This window comes from Vanellus vanellus, assembly GCF_965231255.1.
Source record: "Vanellus vanellus genome assembly, chromosome: 16".
NCBI classification, from domain to species: domain Eukaryota; kingdom Metazoa; phylum Chordata; class Aves; order Charadriiformes; family Charadriidae; genus Vanellus; species Vanellus vanellus.
Window position 1 is genome coordinate 11,917,314 of NC_138921.1, and position 17,383 is coordinate 11,934,696.

Genomic DNA, 17,383 nt, shown 5'->3' on the forward strand with positions numbered 1-17,383 from the left:
CTGCAAATCGCAGGATTTAACCCAACTAGCTCTGCTCAAAGAAATTATTCTAACTGGCTAGAACTCAGGATTTCTAGCTGGCTTTGTTCTCAGAAACAACTGAACCACTTCACAGAAACTTTCCCAAAGCAGCCAGAAAATATGCAGCATGGAAAGCTTCAGCTAAAACTTTTACAGCTTGAGTTACATTTTAAAAGGGTATTATACTGAAAAGTTTAACAGTTAATCTAGATGTGATTTTCTGATATACAGATATCTGCCACTTTTTAGATAGAAAATTGTGATTAAACTCATTTTTAAACTACCAAGTCAAACAAAAAACCCCCACCCAACCCAATTTTACTGCATAACATTGATCCAGTAGGAAATATCACATATGCAATGAATTAGACCATAGACCTTTCATCTCAAACTGCTTTGAAATGTTGCTGAGTAAACTCACTAGAGCTCATTTTTCCAATGAAGAAAGATTTCTTCACTAAGTCTTCACATTGTGAGTATACCATGTGGTTTGGATTTTCTGTTTCTTCAAAACAGTTTCCCAAAAGCTCACACTGTTTGATTTCATTTTCAGTTAAGAGGAGCTAAAGTCTGAACTGTGGTGAAACAAATTCAAAGTTACAAGGTATGGAGAGGGTCACAGTCACCCTGTATTTATGTAGAGTACTATTTACTTTTGTGCCATGTTAGTACAGAATTTAAATTTCAATATACACCCAAGTATATTTCTTCAAAGATGATTAGAAATTAACAAAATCATAGGCTGGCTACCCACAACTCACTTTCTAAGAAGGCAGAAGGCTGGATGACGTATATATTAGAGTTACAGCTTTGGATAACCAAATCCACAAGAGATGGCACAGGTACCAGAAAAGGGAGCTTTCCAGCTACATCCTTTAACATTCAATGCACAGAAATACTAACTTGTATGTTTAATTATTTTCCAAGTTTGGGGAATTTTCTGTTGTGTTTATGCAACTTCAATCACATAGTCCAGGTTCATCCTACATAACTGAGTCATCTAAACATGGACTTTACTTGTCCGAGACTTTGACGATGGAAGAATAAAGGCCCTTTTGGAGTCAAAACATTAAATCAATCTGAATCACCCTCTGGAAGCATTTCTTACTCTTCTGTGATTATAGGAACATAGAGTAATTTAGGATCTTAACTCATATAACTTAAGAGTTTGAATCTCTGCAAATGGGGATGGATTTCCAAAAAGTGCTGACCACTTCACAGAAGCTACAGGCCCATGTACTCTTTCAAAAGTAAGTCTATGTGGGTTGAATTAATTTCACCTGTATTTACAATGCTATAATATCAACATCTATATATAGATAAGTTGTTGTTCCCACCACAGTCAAAGATGCAGGCAACACTTTCAGCTGAAACCCAGAGAGCAAATCACCCCACTCTAAAGCAGATATCTACATTCAGTCAGATGAACCTCCCTCCTGAACACCAAGGACCATTAACTAGATCACCAGTAACAATAACTGGAGCGATGACATGACACTGCAAAATCAAGTGCGTTTTAAGCCCCAACCACCAGTAAGAACTAAAACATCCAAACTCTATAGTCTACTAATGAAAATACTGCCCTTTCATATTGCTCATCTATATCAGGTGGAAAGAATACTAACATTCAGCAGTACTCAGCATTAGATGAGGACAGAAAGCACTACACTATTATTTGATAAAGCCATAGATGCCACAACTGCTATGCTGACAAAACTTTGACCTAAACACCTAAGCTTCTCTGACTCCGGAAATTCTGTGCAGGGCTACAGCAAGATACAGAGCAGAATAACTGAAAATTCTGGTTATATATTATTGTTAGTTTTCACCCCCACAGAAATAAGTAACCAAGGATAAATATATTTAAAACACCTCTGTTAGTAACAGCCAAATAATCTGTATTAAGTGTACTTAAAATTATTTGAACAAATGGACTCAGATTGTTTTAAGCACCCTCCGATGAAGGATGATGAAATAGAACTATTTGAACTGCACCTATCACTTACATACATAGTCTAATTACCAGAAGAAAAGAGAGAGATTTCCAAAATCATTTCAACTCTGACAGGGTCTAACAGTGCCAAATTATATCTGGCATCCTGAAGTAGCTCCCCTCTTCCAGCAAAGGAATACATAAAAGCTGTAAAAGAAGAATTCAGGCAAAACTATTTTGCCTGTGAACGTTGTCTTCATCAAATCTGTTTCCTTTCATAGGAAGGGAAATTGCATGGTAAAATGAGGTAGACTGAAGACACTTTACCAAGCAACCATGAGTTGTTAGAGATCTATACAAAGCAATATATATGTGGGTTGAAATCTCAATGAATGGCAAGACTCCTACTGAAATAAGTAGAACCAGGATTTCACTTGCAATACAGAGGGCACGACAGAGTGCACACAGAGCAGAATTTGCTTCATTACAAAAGAACCTGATCAGCTAAGAGCTTATGCCAGTGTCTTGGCAGTTATTCATGTACAAGTTCTAACACTAAAATCTAACCTTTAATTTCAGAAAAGTCCACAGTCATAAAATAAGGAACCACAAAAAGTCAAGAGAAACTAATAAGCACCGGCAACCCAAGGCTTCAATTCAACATACTCTTATTAAATGATAAATGAAGAGAGTAGGTGCAAGAGCCACAAAGTACAAAAAAAAGTCAGAACATTCCTAAAGTTTAAGTGGTTTTGGACCACTGTTAGTTTGATTCAATATACAAAATTGAGAGATCCATTTCAGGGTCTAGATCAGGACCCTAAATTTTATAGGCACTCAGAACCGTAGATTCAACTCCAACTTTACACACCTGTGCTGATTTGCCGCTGACAAAAGCGGATCCTTTTCCTCACCCCAAATAAAACGAAAACAAATCAATATAAGTACTCTTCAAATAAACTATTTGCATTTTGTGACTTTCCTGAACAGTATTGCCTAAAGGCATGATTTTTACCTCAAACCAGTTCTGACATTACTGCACTACATGATCGTATTTAAATGTCATCTGATGATTCCTATTTAAAGTGCCACAGTTTCATCACTACAGCTAATTTAATTCTAAATGAATTTTCAGAACCAAGACTAAAGTTCAATGGAAGCCTGAAGCTTTGAGCCTGAAATATAGTGATATTCAACTTTAATCCGTGAAATAGCCAAGGCAACACCATGAATCTATGGTTCTTTGAATACTGTATAATGTAATAAAGCAAGACCTTCCAGATGGACATTGCACTATAGGTGTTTCCAGACCAGCATTTGTCTTTCAAGACCAGTCAGCACCTTCCTTTCATCTCCAGACTGCTTTTGACACTCCAAAGGAAAAAAGAGAATATACTAATTCCATCATGTCACATACAATCGGAAAAATTCCTTCTACTATTTTGCTGACATTCCAAAGCAAAACACATTATCTTATGGAATCAATATGAAAATATGACTAATGTGCACCTCCAGTGAATTGCTGAGTACCATCATGCAATATTGATCTTGTATTAGAGTGGTTTTTTCTCCGGGTAAAAATGAAACAGTAATAATTCACATTATTATCTAATCAGTTGCAGATATTGCTGTAAAAAGAACTTGCAATTTTACCCCAAAGAAGAAAATATTTTTTCTATCCACATTATGATAACAAAAAGGTAATCAAGTGCTATAGTCATTCCCATTTTACAGATGAAAAAATTAAATCTGAGAGGTTACCTAAGCACTGACATTTGCACATACAACTGGAGACAGAATTAAAGAAAAAAGGGAACCCTACTTACAATTTCTTGCTCTTTGCATTAAAAAAAAATTAAAATCCCTTTTCTTGATGAGATGGAATGACAAAAGGGCATGCTATATAAATGTATGGGAAGAGAATTCTCTATTTCTGTATTCTTTTAATACATTTCCTTCTGAAATCGTCAATGGGAAGATTATGAACAACAGAAGCACAAAGGCATTTTAAACAGTATGAGCTCAACAACATCTCTCATAAAAGACTCTTTTTGAACACCTATAAAAGATGGAAAATATAATGATTAGTCAGTCTGCCAAATAAAACATAATTTATTATTTTTTAAATAGTAAGCTTTGCCATCTAAAAGACTAAGATTTTAAAACATACAATAAAAATATACCAAGATAGACACAAGAGATCTATTCAAGAATAGCCACAAATTCAGGTAATGTCATATCAGCTCTTCAAAGCTCTTTAGCTTTACACTTAAGTTAGGCCTGTGCAGTTCCCTTTGGCTATTAATGCCAAAGCATGTCACAGAAATTCACTGAACAAGCATTCTATAGCACAGACGCAGTCTCCAGAAAACATAGAGCCTCTTCTAGTTGTGCTACCCATACTCTGTACAACTCAAGTCCAAATCCCAAATTACAGCTACACACACAGAAAAGCATCTTTTCCATCTGAACAGCTCAATACTGTTCACTGGAGCTGTGAAACACATCAAGTTTCAGAGTACCCACCAGAAAAGCAAAGCAGTAAGAAAGAAATCGTAAATTAAATTCATTATTAGAAATGTGGAAATGTGAGGAATGACAACTTAAAGTTACTGGGAAGATTGATAAGAGTGTAATACAAATGGTTCCTCTACAAGTTTTTATATAAATCTGCTGCAAAACTGAAACCCTCATAAGTTTCCAGGCTAATACTAGCAGGTATCCATCCTCACTAAGGAGTAGCCAAATTCAATCTCCCTCTTCCCTGATGTTCCGATCAGCGAAAATTAACAATTACTGAGTAGTCAACACTATATCACCTTCTCCACAGTAGTTATTTATTGTATTTGCTAGTCTTTATTTCATGCCAGCAGAGTGATAGGTCATTTGATTCTACAGAGCAGAAACAAGTATTCTGGCTCTTTCTACAAAGATATGAAATTAAAAAGTGTCCTGGTTCCGGCAAGGATGGGGTTAATTTCCAAGGAGCCGGCAGGGGAGGCACGTATTCCATACCACGTGACCCATGCCCGCTATAAAAGGAGCTAGCCGGGTCGGGGGAGTCAGTCGCCACTCGGGGGTGGGTCACGGCGGTGCGGGTCCGGTCGGTGCGCTTCGCGGCGGTACTGTAATCGCGTTCTTGTATTCCTTTACCGGTGTTATTGTTTTTCTTTCTTTCTTTTTCCCTTTGTCTGTTCTGCTAAATTATAATATTTCAACCCACGAGTTTTGCCCTTTTTTTGCTGATTTTTCCCACGGCTGTGGGAGTCGTGCGAGCGGCTGCGTGGTTCTCTGTTGCTGGCTGAGGCCAAACCACGACAGTCCTTTTTGGCGCCCAACGTGGGGCTCGAAGGGTTGTAATAACAACAGATCTGACCAGAGCTTGTTAAAACGGATTTCTTATATGTATTTCTCCTATTAGTTAAATAGTTGCCGGTTACAATGTTGCTTCGTTTGTTTACATGGCTGTGTTATGTAAATTCTTATATGCTGTATGTACTCCCTGTGATGCTGTTTGTTATCTCAGGGAGAGGGATCAGGACTATAATTTTGCTGTCCTGTGCAATATCAGCTTATGATATGGTAACATCACTATTCAAGTGGCTTTGTTGGGGTTTCTATGTAGTATTGCTGTCCTGTCCATACCTTGGTTACCGTCTCTCAGAAGTTATCAATAATCACACCCAATCTATGGGAGAAACAGGGGGAGATACTTTCCCCAGCTCTTTTGCCTCCTTTTTCTCCTTTGGGCCAGGTGTAACACCTCTTGAGAAAGGGAATAAAATAGTTCAAATCCTTCTGAAAGCTGGCTTTGCCATAAAACGAAGTAAGGTTAAGGGACCTGCACAGGAGATCCAATTTTTAGGAATAAAGTGGCAAGATGGACGCCGTCAGATCCCAATGGATGTGATCAACAAAATAGCAGCTATGTCCCCACCGACTAGTAAAAAGGAAACACAAGCTTTCTTAGGTGTTGTGGGTTTTTGGAGGATGCATATTCCAAATTACAGTCTGATTGTGAGCCCTCTATATCAAGTGACGCGGAAAAAGAATGATTTTAAGTGGGGTCCTGAGCAACGACAAGCTTTCGAACAAATTAAGCAGGAAATAGTTCATGCAGTAGCGCTGGGGCCAGTCAGGGCAGGACAAGACGTTAAAAATGTGCTCTACACTGCAGCCGGGGAGAATGGCCCTACCTGGAGCCTCTGGCAAAAAGCACCAGGGGAGACTCGAGGTCGACCCCTGGGGTTCTGGAGTCGGGGATACAGAGGATCCGAAGCCCGCTATACCCCAACAGAAAAGGAGATATTGGCAGCATACGAGGGGGTTCGAGCTGCTTCGGAGGTGGTTGGCACTGAAGCACAGCTCCTCTTAGCACCTCGACTGCCAGTGCTGGGCTGGATGTTCAAAGAAAGGGTCCCTGCCACACATCATGCAACTGATGCTACGTGGAGTAAGTGGATTGCACTGATCACCCAGCGAACTCGAATGGGAAACCCCAGTCGTCCAGGCATACTGGAAGTGATCATGGACTGGCCAGAAGGCAAAGATTTCGGAATATCACCAGAGGAAGAGGTGACGCGTGCAGAAGAGGCCCCACCGTATAATGAACTGCCAGAAAATGAGAAGAAACATGCCCTGTTCACTGATGGGTCCTGCCGAATTGTGGGAAAGCATCGAAAGTGGAAGGCTGCTGTGTGGAGTCCGACACGACGAGTTGCAGAAGCCACCGAAGGACAAGGTGAGTCGAGTCAGTTTGCAGAGGTAAAAGCCATCCAGCTGGCTTTGGACATTGCTGAGCGAGAGAAATGGCCGGTACTTTACCTCTATACTGATTCATGGATGGTGGCAAATGCTCTGTGGGGGTGGTTACAGCAGTGGAAGCAGAACAACTGGCAGCGCAGAGGTAAGCCCATCTGGGCTGCTGAACTGTGGCAAGAAATAGCTGCCCGGATTGAGAATCTGGTTGTGAAAGTACGTCATGTAGATGCCCACATCCCCAAGAATCGGGCCACTGAGGAACATCAAAACAACCAGCAGGTAGATCAGGCTGCTAAAATTGAAGTGGCTGAGGTGGATCTGGACTGGCAACGTAAGGGTGAACTATTCATAGCTCGGTGGGCCCACGATGCCTCAGGCCATCAAGGAAGAGATGCAACATATAGATGGGCTCGTGACCGAGGGGTGGACTTGACCATGGACACCATTGCACAGGTTATCCACGAATGTGAAACGTGTGCTGCCATTAAGCAAGCCAAGCGGTTAAAGCCTCTTTGGTACGGAGGACGATGGCTAAAATATAAATATGGGGAGGCCTGGCAGATTGATTATATCACACTCCCACAAACTCGCCAAGGCAAGCGCCACGTGCTCACAATGGTGGAAGCAACCACTGGATGGCTGGAAACATACCCTGTGCCCCATGCCACCGCCCGTAACACTATCCTGGGCCTTGAAAAGCAAATCCTATGGCGACATGGCACCCCAGAAAGAATTGAGTCGGACAACGGGACTCACTTCCGAAACAGCCTCATAGACACCTGGGCCAAAGAGCATGGCATTGAGTGGGTATATCATATTCCTTATCACGCACCAGCCTCGGGTAAGATAGAACGATATAATGGACTGCTAAAGACTACCCTGAGAGCCATGGGGGGTGGGACCTTCAAACATTGGGATACTCATTTAGCAAAAGCCACCTGGTTAGTTAACACTAGGGGATCTGCCAATCGAGCTGGCCCTGCCCAATCAAAACTTCCACGTACAGTAGAAGGGGATAAAGTCCCTGTAGTGCATATGAAGAATATGTTAGGAAAGACAGTCTGGGTTAGCCCTGCCTCAGGCAAAGGCAAACCCATCCGTGGGATTGCTTTTGCACAAGGACCCGGGTGCACTTGGTGGGTGATGCGAGAGGATGGGGAGGTCCGATGTGTACCTTATGGGGATTTGATTTTGGGTGAGAATAGCCAGTGAATAATTTTATGATGTAATAAGAACTGATCTTAGTATCTGGCGCCCAGCAATTTTCCTTGAGATCGACATCTTCAACCTGTGGACCGTGGGCATGGACTGTATTGCATTCCCCAGTAACGAGCTTCAAATACAGCACCCACCAGTTCAGCACTACACATCATCTTATGTGCCCTGAGAGACTGTTCTCACTGCTGGAGCCTACCGTCATGGACTACGTGAGCTTAATGGACATTTTTAAGGGATGGCTCATAGACTATGGGAACTGAAAGATCTGGGCATGACATAGATGGTATGGAATAAGGGGTGGATAATGTCCTGGTTCCGGCAAGGATGGGGTTAATTTCCAAGGAGCCGGCAGGGGAGGCACGTATTCCATACCACGTGACCCATGCCCGCTATAAAAGGAGCTAGCCGGGTCGGGGGAGTCAGTCGCCACTCGGGGGCGGGTCACGGCGGTGCGGGTCCGGTCGGTGCGCTTCGCGGCGGTACTGTAATCGCGTTCTTGTATTCCTTTACCGGTGTTATTGTTTTTCTTTCTTTCTTTTTCCCTTTGTCTGTTCTGCTAAATTATAATATTTCAACCCACGAGTTTTGCCCTTTTTTTGCTGATTTTTCCCACGGCTGTGGGAGTCGTGCGAGCGGCTGCGTGGTTCTCTGTTGCTGGCTGAGGCCAAACCACGACAAAAAGAAAAAAAACACCACATCAAGTCGTGCAAAAATGAATCATGCTTAAAAGAATAACAATAGATAAGGTGTAATTACTTTCTCCACCAGCACGTACACACCACCAACCGAGCAAATGCTGCAGATGAGTATGTAACAAACATGCTATAACAGCCCAGTAAATACAGGCCACTGCTCAGTTGGGTTTCACTGCTTCAACACAAGTCTAACGGCATTGCACAATGATTGACAGAATAATTCAGCTGCAAACAAAAAGAATTAAAATAATTAATAAAATTAAATTTAAAAAAAATACTCTAGCAGTTATGTACTTCTATACCCATTTTGTTCAAGCCTGAATCCTTTGTTCCATCAACACACGACCGAAACCTGTATATGCTCCCCAATATATTTCTGCTCAGTTTGTGACTCTAGTTCCAACACCAGCTTCATGAGACGTTCCCTCACACAACCTTGAGCTTTCCTCACTGTTTCTCTTCCAAGGTTCTTGTCTTTTTGCAAACCCTCATCCACACTTTTTCCTCCATACCACCTTTCATAGTCACTCTTCCCCCCAATTAGTCTTCTTCCTCCTTACCCAGAAATCCTGACTCTCCCTCCCACTTGTCCCCAAACTGATTTTTATCCTTGCCAATGTTCAGACCTCACTTTATTGCGCCATTCTCCCTTTGCCCATTTCAGTCTCCAGCTTAAGCTCCAGCTTTGTCCTTTCTTTATTCCAATTAGGCAATTTCCTCTTCCTGAAATCTCCCCTGCAACTAGGGAAGGGGATGGAGCATAGAGAGCACAAGCATGGACACTGTCCCTGCTCACAACTTCTATGCTTTGTCCAGGTCAGACTTCTGCAGTGAAGATCTGTAATTGCAAGGAAAGTAGAGCTCACCCTGACGTGGCATATGCCCAGAGCGTAGCAGCTTTCATAGGATTTAGCTGTAAGGACGCATCTAGTCTTTCCTTGTCATAAGCAAATTTATTCTTTCAAATGTTACTAACTTGACATCCCATCAAATCAACCCTGGACTGTTTTCTCAGCAATCTCACAAGTCTCCTCCTGGCAATTTTCATCAGGGTATCAGTGCTTCTCAAAGAAGAGGTCAGCAACTATTTTTAAACAAAGGAAAATCCAGTTCCCCCACACACCTCCACTAGCTCTGTTCTTGTAAACCACTGAACTCTTGGCTGAAGCTTTAGAAAAAAAAAAAAAAATGTGTTCAATCTGAGGCAGATGCCAGGCATGGAATATTTTAGCTGAAACAGTTAATGGTTGGGGAATTTATAAGAAACTAAACCCAAACTCTTTTAATGGCATTTCTAATAAGCAGCAGTGCTACCAGTCCTGTTTGTAATAACAGTGCAAAAAATGTTGGGGGTTAGGCTTTTTTTTTTTTTAATGTTGCTGGGGTGGTGATGGTAGGTATTTGGTTTGGCCTGAGTTCAGGAAAATAGTTTTATCTTAATCATCAAACAGGCATTCTACCTGCATGAGGAAGTGGCAATACGTTAATTAATGTAAGCCTCACTTTTATTTGTTCAAAATGACAAAAAACACCCAATACAAAAATCAAAGCTGAGTCATTTACCAAGTGCCTCTCATGTTCTATAACCTCTCAGTGTTTAATATCCTACATTGGATATATACTGTAAGCAACTCCCATAACAATCTCTTTTTCTTTTTTTTTTTTACTATAGTGTCCCACAAACAAATTAAAGCCATACCACTGCAAGTGCTAGGCTGCAGTACCATACTTGTTTCAGCTGTCCCTCCCCCACTGGGCCCATCCTCTTTTTTGCTTATACAAGCAGTAAATTGATCCCAAGGTGATACAAACTTATCCTTTATTAAAGAAAAAAAAAAAAAAAAGTATTTTATGTGCTTTATCTCCCTGAAGCAGCTTACAGAGGAATTAGAGGCATGCCACAGTTGGCACAAAGAGGACTGCTCAGTTTGGGAGAGGGCAGAAACCTGGCAGCATCAATTTACATTGACTCAAGCTGGTGAGGAACTGCAGCCTCAGGCAATACAACTGGTTGAAAATGGAATTTCACAAAGAGAGAAACGAACATTTTGAAGTTTATTTTCATTCTCAATGAGAAGAAGAAAAATTAAGTTGTTACATAAAGTTAAAATGCTTTTCAGAACTCATTTGTAATGACAAACCCTTTCATAGCAGTTCCAAGGAGCTGATTCAATTTTGTAATATCAAAACTATATTATAGAAAAATACTCTATAGAAAAATGTGCTCTATAGAGTATCTATGCTATTATCAGTTTGTATTTGAATAGATTTACTAGAAGTCAAAATGATAATTATGTGAAATAGTTAACTTCACAAAAAATACTAAACTATTTAAGTAAATTTTAGATGCAAGCACAATTTTAGAAGTAAATTGTTTTGTAAATTATATCGGTTTCAAAAATATTTTCAAATGAATAACTGCTCAGTTGAAAAATTTCATCAAGCAGAAAAATACAGCAATTACCTACATAATACAACATTAGATGTACCGGTGGATGTATTTCAACATGTGATCGCAAGCTGCAGTTGACAAGCAGAATGTAGTGGACCAACCTTCTTATCAGTATCATGGGGTATCATCTTATCTTTTATTTACTTAAGATTTCCTCTTCACGCACAGAGAAACTGACTTTTACATGTGCTTAGGAGACCATTAAGAGTCTTTTTTTCCATCCAAAGGCATAAACTTTTTTCAAAGTCTTTTCTTCACAATTAAGCAAACTTCCCACCTTTTACATTCTTATTTAACTTCGAAGTTTTCTTATAAATGTCAAATTCCTAACCACTGTTTTGGGGCTTAGCGTTTGCTTCATCATATTGAAAAGGGCAATTCACTTACAGCCTCCCCTTGCAGCAGGTTTCTCTTTCCTGATCTTAAAGAGGAATATACACCTAAAAGCAGTAAACACAGAAACTCCAGAAGCAACAGACATTAATGCATTTAAGACAAAAATATTTCACACTGTCCTTTTACAAAATTACAGAAACTTTATAACAATTGTAGAAGAAAACAGTGAGAAGAAACAGTTACAAAAAAGATGTTTGACCTTATGTATGACACTTGTAGCACTAGCCAATGGCAAAGTCATATTAAATTCTTACTACAGTATATAATAAAAGAAGTGTCCACTTAAGGAGACTTGTCTAGTTGTTTACATCTGCCAAGCAGTTAAAACTGCACAGCAGTAAGAGAAAGCTTTTGATAATGACAGTGGAACTATGAATAGTATGATCTGTTATTCAAGCAAAAGAAGTGCCAGAAAAGGTGGTCTCCAAGCACAAAGTTACCAACCCAAGATGTCAGTGATGCAATAGTAAGATATTAGCACATTTCTTAAGTGTAGTGGCAAAGAACCACTTAGTCAAGGCTTACTTCCCTAAAGAAAAGTTCACCTAATTGACCAGTGCCTCAGAGATGCCTGTAATTTTAGTGATGGGGATGACACTTTGTTTATGGAATTCAAGCTCAACAGATTAATATGCTTTAGAATAGCAGAGAAAATAGAAGAGAAAACTCACTGGGTCATTTCACTAGATACAGTTGAAAGGAAAAGTGGTGACCTGAGGCTGTGTATTGACCCAAAAAAATGTGAACAAATAGATAAAGAGAGAGTATTTCCATGTGCTAACTAAAACAGACACAGGCACCACTGGACTGAAATTATTTCCAAAGCTAGATACATCCGCAGGCTTTTACCAGATACCTCTAAGTGAGGAGACTGCAGAAGCTATGAACTTTCAATGCACCATTTGTCCGTCCCTGTTTCAAAGGGGTCACATCTGTCACTAGAGCCTGAGCCAGTCCACAGAACACAAAACAGTACAACTGCTTGAAGAGCTGAACACTGTGAAACTGTTTTGCTAGGGTACCAAGTCTGTAAGGAAGACTGAATAAAATATAAAGGACTCAGGCTTGTAAGAGCAAGTCAGGACAAGAGTCTGAACTAGACAAAAGCAAGTTTTCTGGCCAGAAAGTTATCGCTTATCACTATGAAGGACAACAGCACTCAAATTTCGGCCAAACACCTTAATATCTTATCAAATCACAAAATTTTACCTGTATTTGTACCACTGGAGTGTTTAGATATTAAGCAAATGAAAAGGTCCCACTGGACAAAGTGGCGAAACCAGGATCAAGTCTTCCACCAATGAAATGACAATCGCAGTGGATGAAAAACACGGAGAGAAAGAAGGAAATGACTGAGAAAAACAGCAAGACAGTGGTACTTCATTCCTGACAGCAGAGACAAGGTCTGATTCCTGCTACACAGCCTTGCTTTCACTAAATCCACTTTCCTCTTTGGTATCAAATCTACTTGGTATACAGCAAACGTCTCCTTCAAACTGTTGGACAAGTATTATTGTCAGTCACCCACAATATGTGTTTGCTTTCTCTTGTATCCTCAGTTTAGCTTTTTAACATCCGTATTAGATGATTTTTAATTACTGTCTTTAAACACTTAAGTTCTTTCAACTTGTTGCCATTTTACTTTTACACCTTTTATCAGAATATTCTTTTTGTCTATCTCAAAATAGCTAGGACACATCTAGTGGAGCCTGCCAGATGTGAACTACAGCCAAAACCTCAATGTGGCAGCACAAACTTGCATGCAGCATATGCGTAAATCAAAGGTTTATGAAAGCCTTGAAGAAAATTGTGATTCAGCACAAATCTCTGACACCTCTTCAATGGTGTGATCATACTCTGAAGATTTCAAGCTTTCATTCACTTATTTGTCTCTTGACTAACTGCCTTAAACAGACATGACCCTAACCACACTTGTGAACAACAGCTCAGAGAGATTTACTGCAGCGGGGCGCTACCTTGAAAACTATCCAGGGAAGTTTGTACACCAACACTTCTAGCAAATTTGCCATTATTCATAGTTTCTAGCTATTCCTCACAAGCCACCTTTCCAGTGGTGCTGAACGACTGCTTTGTCAGCAGAGTTTAAAAAGAAAAACACAGAACTAGATCCCAATTCTCAATAAAACCCCCACCCCTTCATCTCACAGAATATAGTTTGTCAATACTTACTAATATTTAGCCATTTAAGGAAAACATAATGGTGTACTGTTTATTACTTCATTTCATACAAAGACTTAATCTAGTAAAATACTCTTGAATTGGGGAACTAAGTATGGTGTCTAATAAACTTTAAGATCTATTACCAAATATGAAAACAAAATAAATTTGAATATTAATAGCACTATCTCCACTTTGAAAGTGTTATATCCAAAAGAGAGATTAGCCACTTATAAAACTCCATGCAGTTATAATTTAACATAATGCAAGACCCTGCTGCATTCTTAGCTAGCACTAACGCAATGAAATTAAGAAAAAGTACATTTAGGAAGTTTTCCATAACACAGGGTATGCCATGCTACTGAACTTTCAAAATAAAATATAAAAAAAACTCATTGCTTGAACAACTTAAAATCGGAATGAAACAATATTCAAAATAAAGAGCTTCAATCAGTTTCTACATCAGTGCAACTAGAACAAGGACATACTGCATGACTGTGGTATAAAGAAGCAAAGAACCAAAGCAGGTGCTGTACCAACCTATGGATGCACAACTGTGCTTGCATCTGTGTTCAAATACTACTTAAGTACCTAAAATTCTGGTTAACTCCATGCACCTTTAACATTGGCTCATTTTCAATACTTTCTTGCACATATGTACTTGTACAAATGAATCATTCCTCTAGCTGTGCATCCTTAAACGCCTTTTTAAGACTTACTAGATTCTGTATTTCCAGTTTTTTATGATTCTTGTTCTAGTTCACAGCTAATATGAAACTGAGTATTCCTAGTTATCTATGCATTATACAATAATGTTAAGTCTGTACACATGTATTTGCATATATGCTCTGATTCAGGAAAACAATTTTAAAAAAATAATAATCTTACTTCAAGCTCGTGAATATCTCCTATTGGCTATAAAGAGGCTTAAGCACATGCATTAGTGCTTTGCTGAAAAGAGGTCATTTCCTGAAAGGAATATATATACACTCGGGATTTTACTTATGTAAATATGATTTCACACACATACTCTCCACCTAGGGAACAGGCATCCAATAAATGGTATGTAAAACATGTGCTTGTACCTAAATGCAAAAACACTTTTTACACACCGACTTTTTATACATCCTGGTCTGACTAGAGGCATGGCTTAAATTAAATGCCAAGCTTCTTTCTTGAGATTGAATGAATTAACATTATTGGCCAGATAATAACCACAGCATAATGGCACACTGAAGCCTAAGGCAACATTTCAGGAGAATTTTCTTAGAAATTCAGGCCTGATAGGAGATGCTAATGAGTTCAGAGAAGTAAATATAGCTCTTTAAATAGCAAATGACAACTTGTCTATAATAGTAAGTTTCTCAGCACATTTACAAACGTTTTCACTTGCGAGCTATAAAGTGACTTTCATTTAGTTGGACTTTAGCTCTCAAGAACAATCACTATCCTAACACGCCAACAAAAAGAGTGCAAATACACAAGGGGAGTGAAAATGAAATGCTTGTTAAGGCCTCACAAGGAAACCATACAAACACCTTATTTAATAAGTTTAATTAGCCGGCTCTTTTCTAAATCATACTGTGCCCAGCAATGCTGAGAGGCAAATTCCCTGCTCCGAAGCTCTGCTTTTCTTCCCTGAAGGAAAGTAATATTTTCTCTTTTCTTCTCGAAGAGCACGGCCCAGAAACCCCCAGCAACTGCTGCTAGCAGAGGCTAGCTGTGGCACCACTACTGACTTTTTTTAAAGCATGGCTGAGTTAACACTGACCCGGGTTCCAGCAGAGAGAAAAAGCTTAACGAGGTTGGGTTGTTTATAACCTCTCACTGTAGCACTTTCTCCTACCCTTAAGAAGCAGAACCTACATATTTCTCTTACAAAAATATTTTCAGATATAAAATGCCCATGTGTCGGTGCCTAACTCAATATATTAAGTCTAATGCAAACACTTATTGGAGAAGATGGATTTGTGACTGTCAAAGCTGCATGGCAGAAGAGACACGCTGCCCCAGAAAAATGCCAGACCCTCTTTACAAGTCTTAAGCTTGTGCAGTCTCTGAAGGTGAGCACAAGGCTAATACAATTCTCACCTCCAAGCTGCAGCAATCAAAACAGAAACCTGCATTTTAGATTCTTCACATCAGCACTTTCAGAGCATGTTGAGTCACTGGGATATCCATTAATTTTAATGTACTATATTAAAATGACCGGTATTAAGAGACCATGCAATTTTCTGCCAAGTACTTTGTTTTCCCTACCGATCGGGGTGGGCAAAGTCCCTTCATGAATTGCTACCGATTTCACCTTTGCTTCAGTCTTGAGATACTTCTGTATATCTCACGGCTGCCTCTACAATCAACTACCCTGGGAGAGAGGTCGGCAGGACTGGACCAAACTAAACAGTGAAGAGTAATTAGTAATCTTCTTAAGTCAGACAATCAGCACCACTAATACCAATGGGACAAAAGGCAAAATTATTTTTTTATTATTCCTAGGGATAGCAACAACAGCAGGAATTGCAGAGAGCTTAACAAGTTTCCGTTCCCCCCCAACGGGGAGAAGGATATGTTTTTTCGAAAATATCCACAACTATCATGGCCTGAGCAAGAAAGCAAGAAGTATTGAGACATTGCAGTCACCCGCTATTCTGCACAGAAATCCCCGTTTGGATCATGGACGATTCGCATTCCTGAATCACTTTAGAGAAGATTTGCCTTTGTCAAAGGGACTCACTCTGATCACAAAAGTTCAGCGATGAGAAAAAACAGATCATTCAAATGACCTCTCTGCTAAGACAAACCCGTTCCTCAGCTGTCCCTTTAATCAAGATAACAAGCATCTTGTCCAGTCCAGGTAACAGAGCTTTTATCCACTCTCTAGAGCTACCACTGCACAACTCCAGTATAATTTAAAGGACGCTATTCCTAAACGCTGTCATTGCACTCCTGCTGCCTCTCACAGCTTCCATCGCTCCCCATATTCCGTTTCCAGCTGGGACTGGGACACCCTCTCCCACAGCGAGGATCCCTTTAACACAACGCGATAATTAAGATGCATTTGTAAACACCATCATCGTTGAGGCAGAAAGAAAGGAAACTTTCTGATTTTAGTCAGATGCAAGCTTGCAAGGTTTCCTACCATTCAAATAAATAAGAGAGAAAAAAAAGGGGGGAGGGGGGTAGGCGAAATTTAAAACAGCGGACAGAGACGGAGGCAGGATTTAAAGGAAAAAGAAGGATGAAGGAGTAATTTAGTCCGCACGCCGCTGCGGTGGAAAACAAGACGCTTGCTTAGGAAGGAGTTCCAGTGGCTGCCCCAGTAGCTGCAAACCAGCCCAGCGCAGCCTGTACGCGATCAACTGGTGCCCCCAGGAGCGCGCCCCAGCCGGCTCCCCCCGCAGCCCCGCCAGCGCCCGGCGACAAGTGCCTCCCCGCTTACCTCTGCAGAGCATGGCTCCGAAGAGCAGGCTGACAGCCGGGCACCGGGGCCCGCCGCCCCGGGCGGCCCCCGCCATGCCGGGGAGACGGGGACACGTCCCGGCCGTGGCTCCGGGGGTGGGGGGGAGGCGCTCCGCCGAGGCCGCTAGCTCTCCCCGCCCGCCGCCCGCTGCGGGCGCGCCATCGCCGAGCCTCACAGGCACACTTCGCTCGGGAGCCGCCGCTCAGCCCCGCGGTGGGCTGCTGCCCATGCCGGCTCCGCTCCTTCCCCTCAGCCCCGCACCCCCGCCC

At 40.9% G+C, this 17,383-nt stretch overlaps 1 protein-coding gene across 1 annotated transcript in view; it reads right to left on the minus strand.

Moving 5' to 3' along the window:
- Window positions 1-17,169, minus strand: part of TMEM132C (transmembrane protein 132C) — a gene marked incomplete at both ends in the record, with an annotated part of 226,418 nt that extends 209,249 nt beyond the window's left edge. The window contains one exon of the mRNA XM_082491866.1: window positions 17,094-17,169. Within this exon, the coding sequence (XP_082347992.1) occupies window positions 17,094-17,169 (76 nt within the window). The remainder of the gene's footprint in view (window positions 1-17,093) is intronic.
- Window positions 17,170-17,383: the final 214 nt, after the last annotated feature.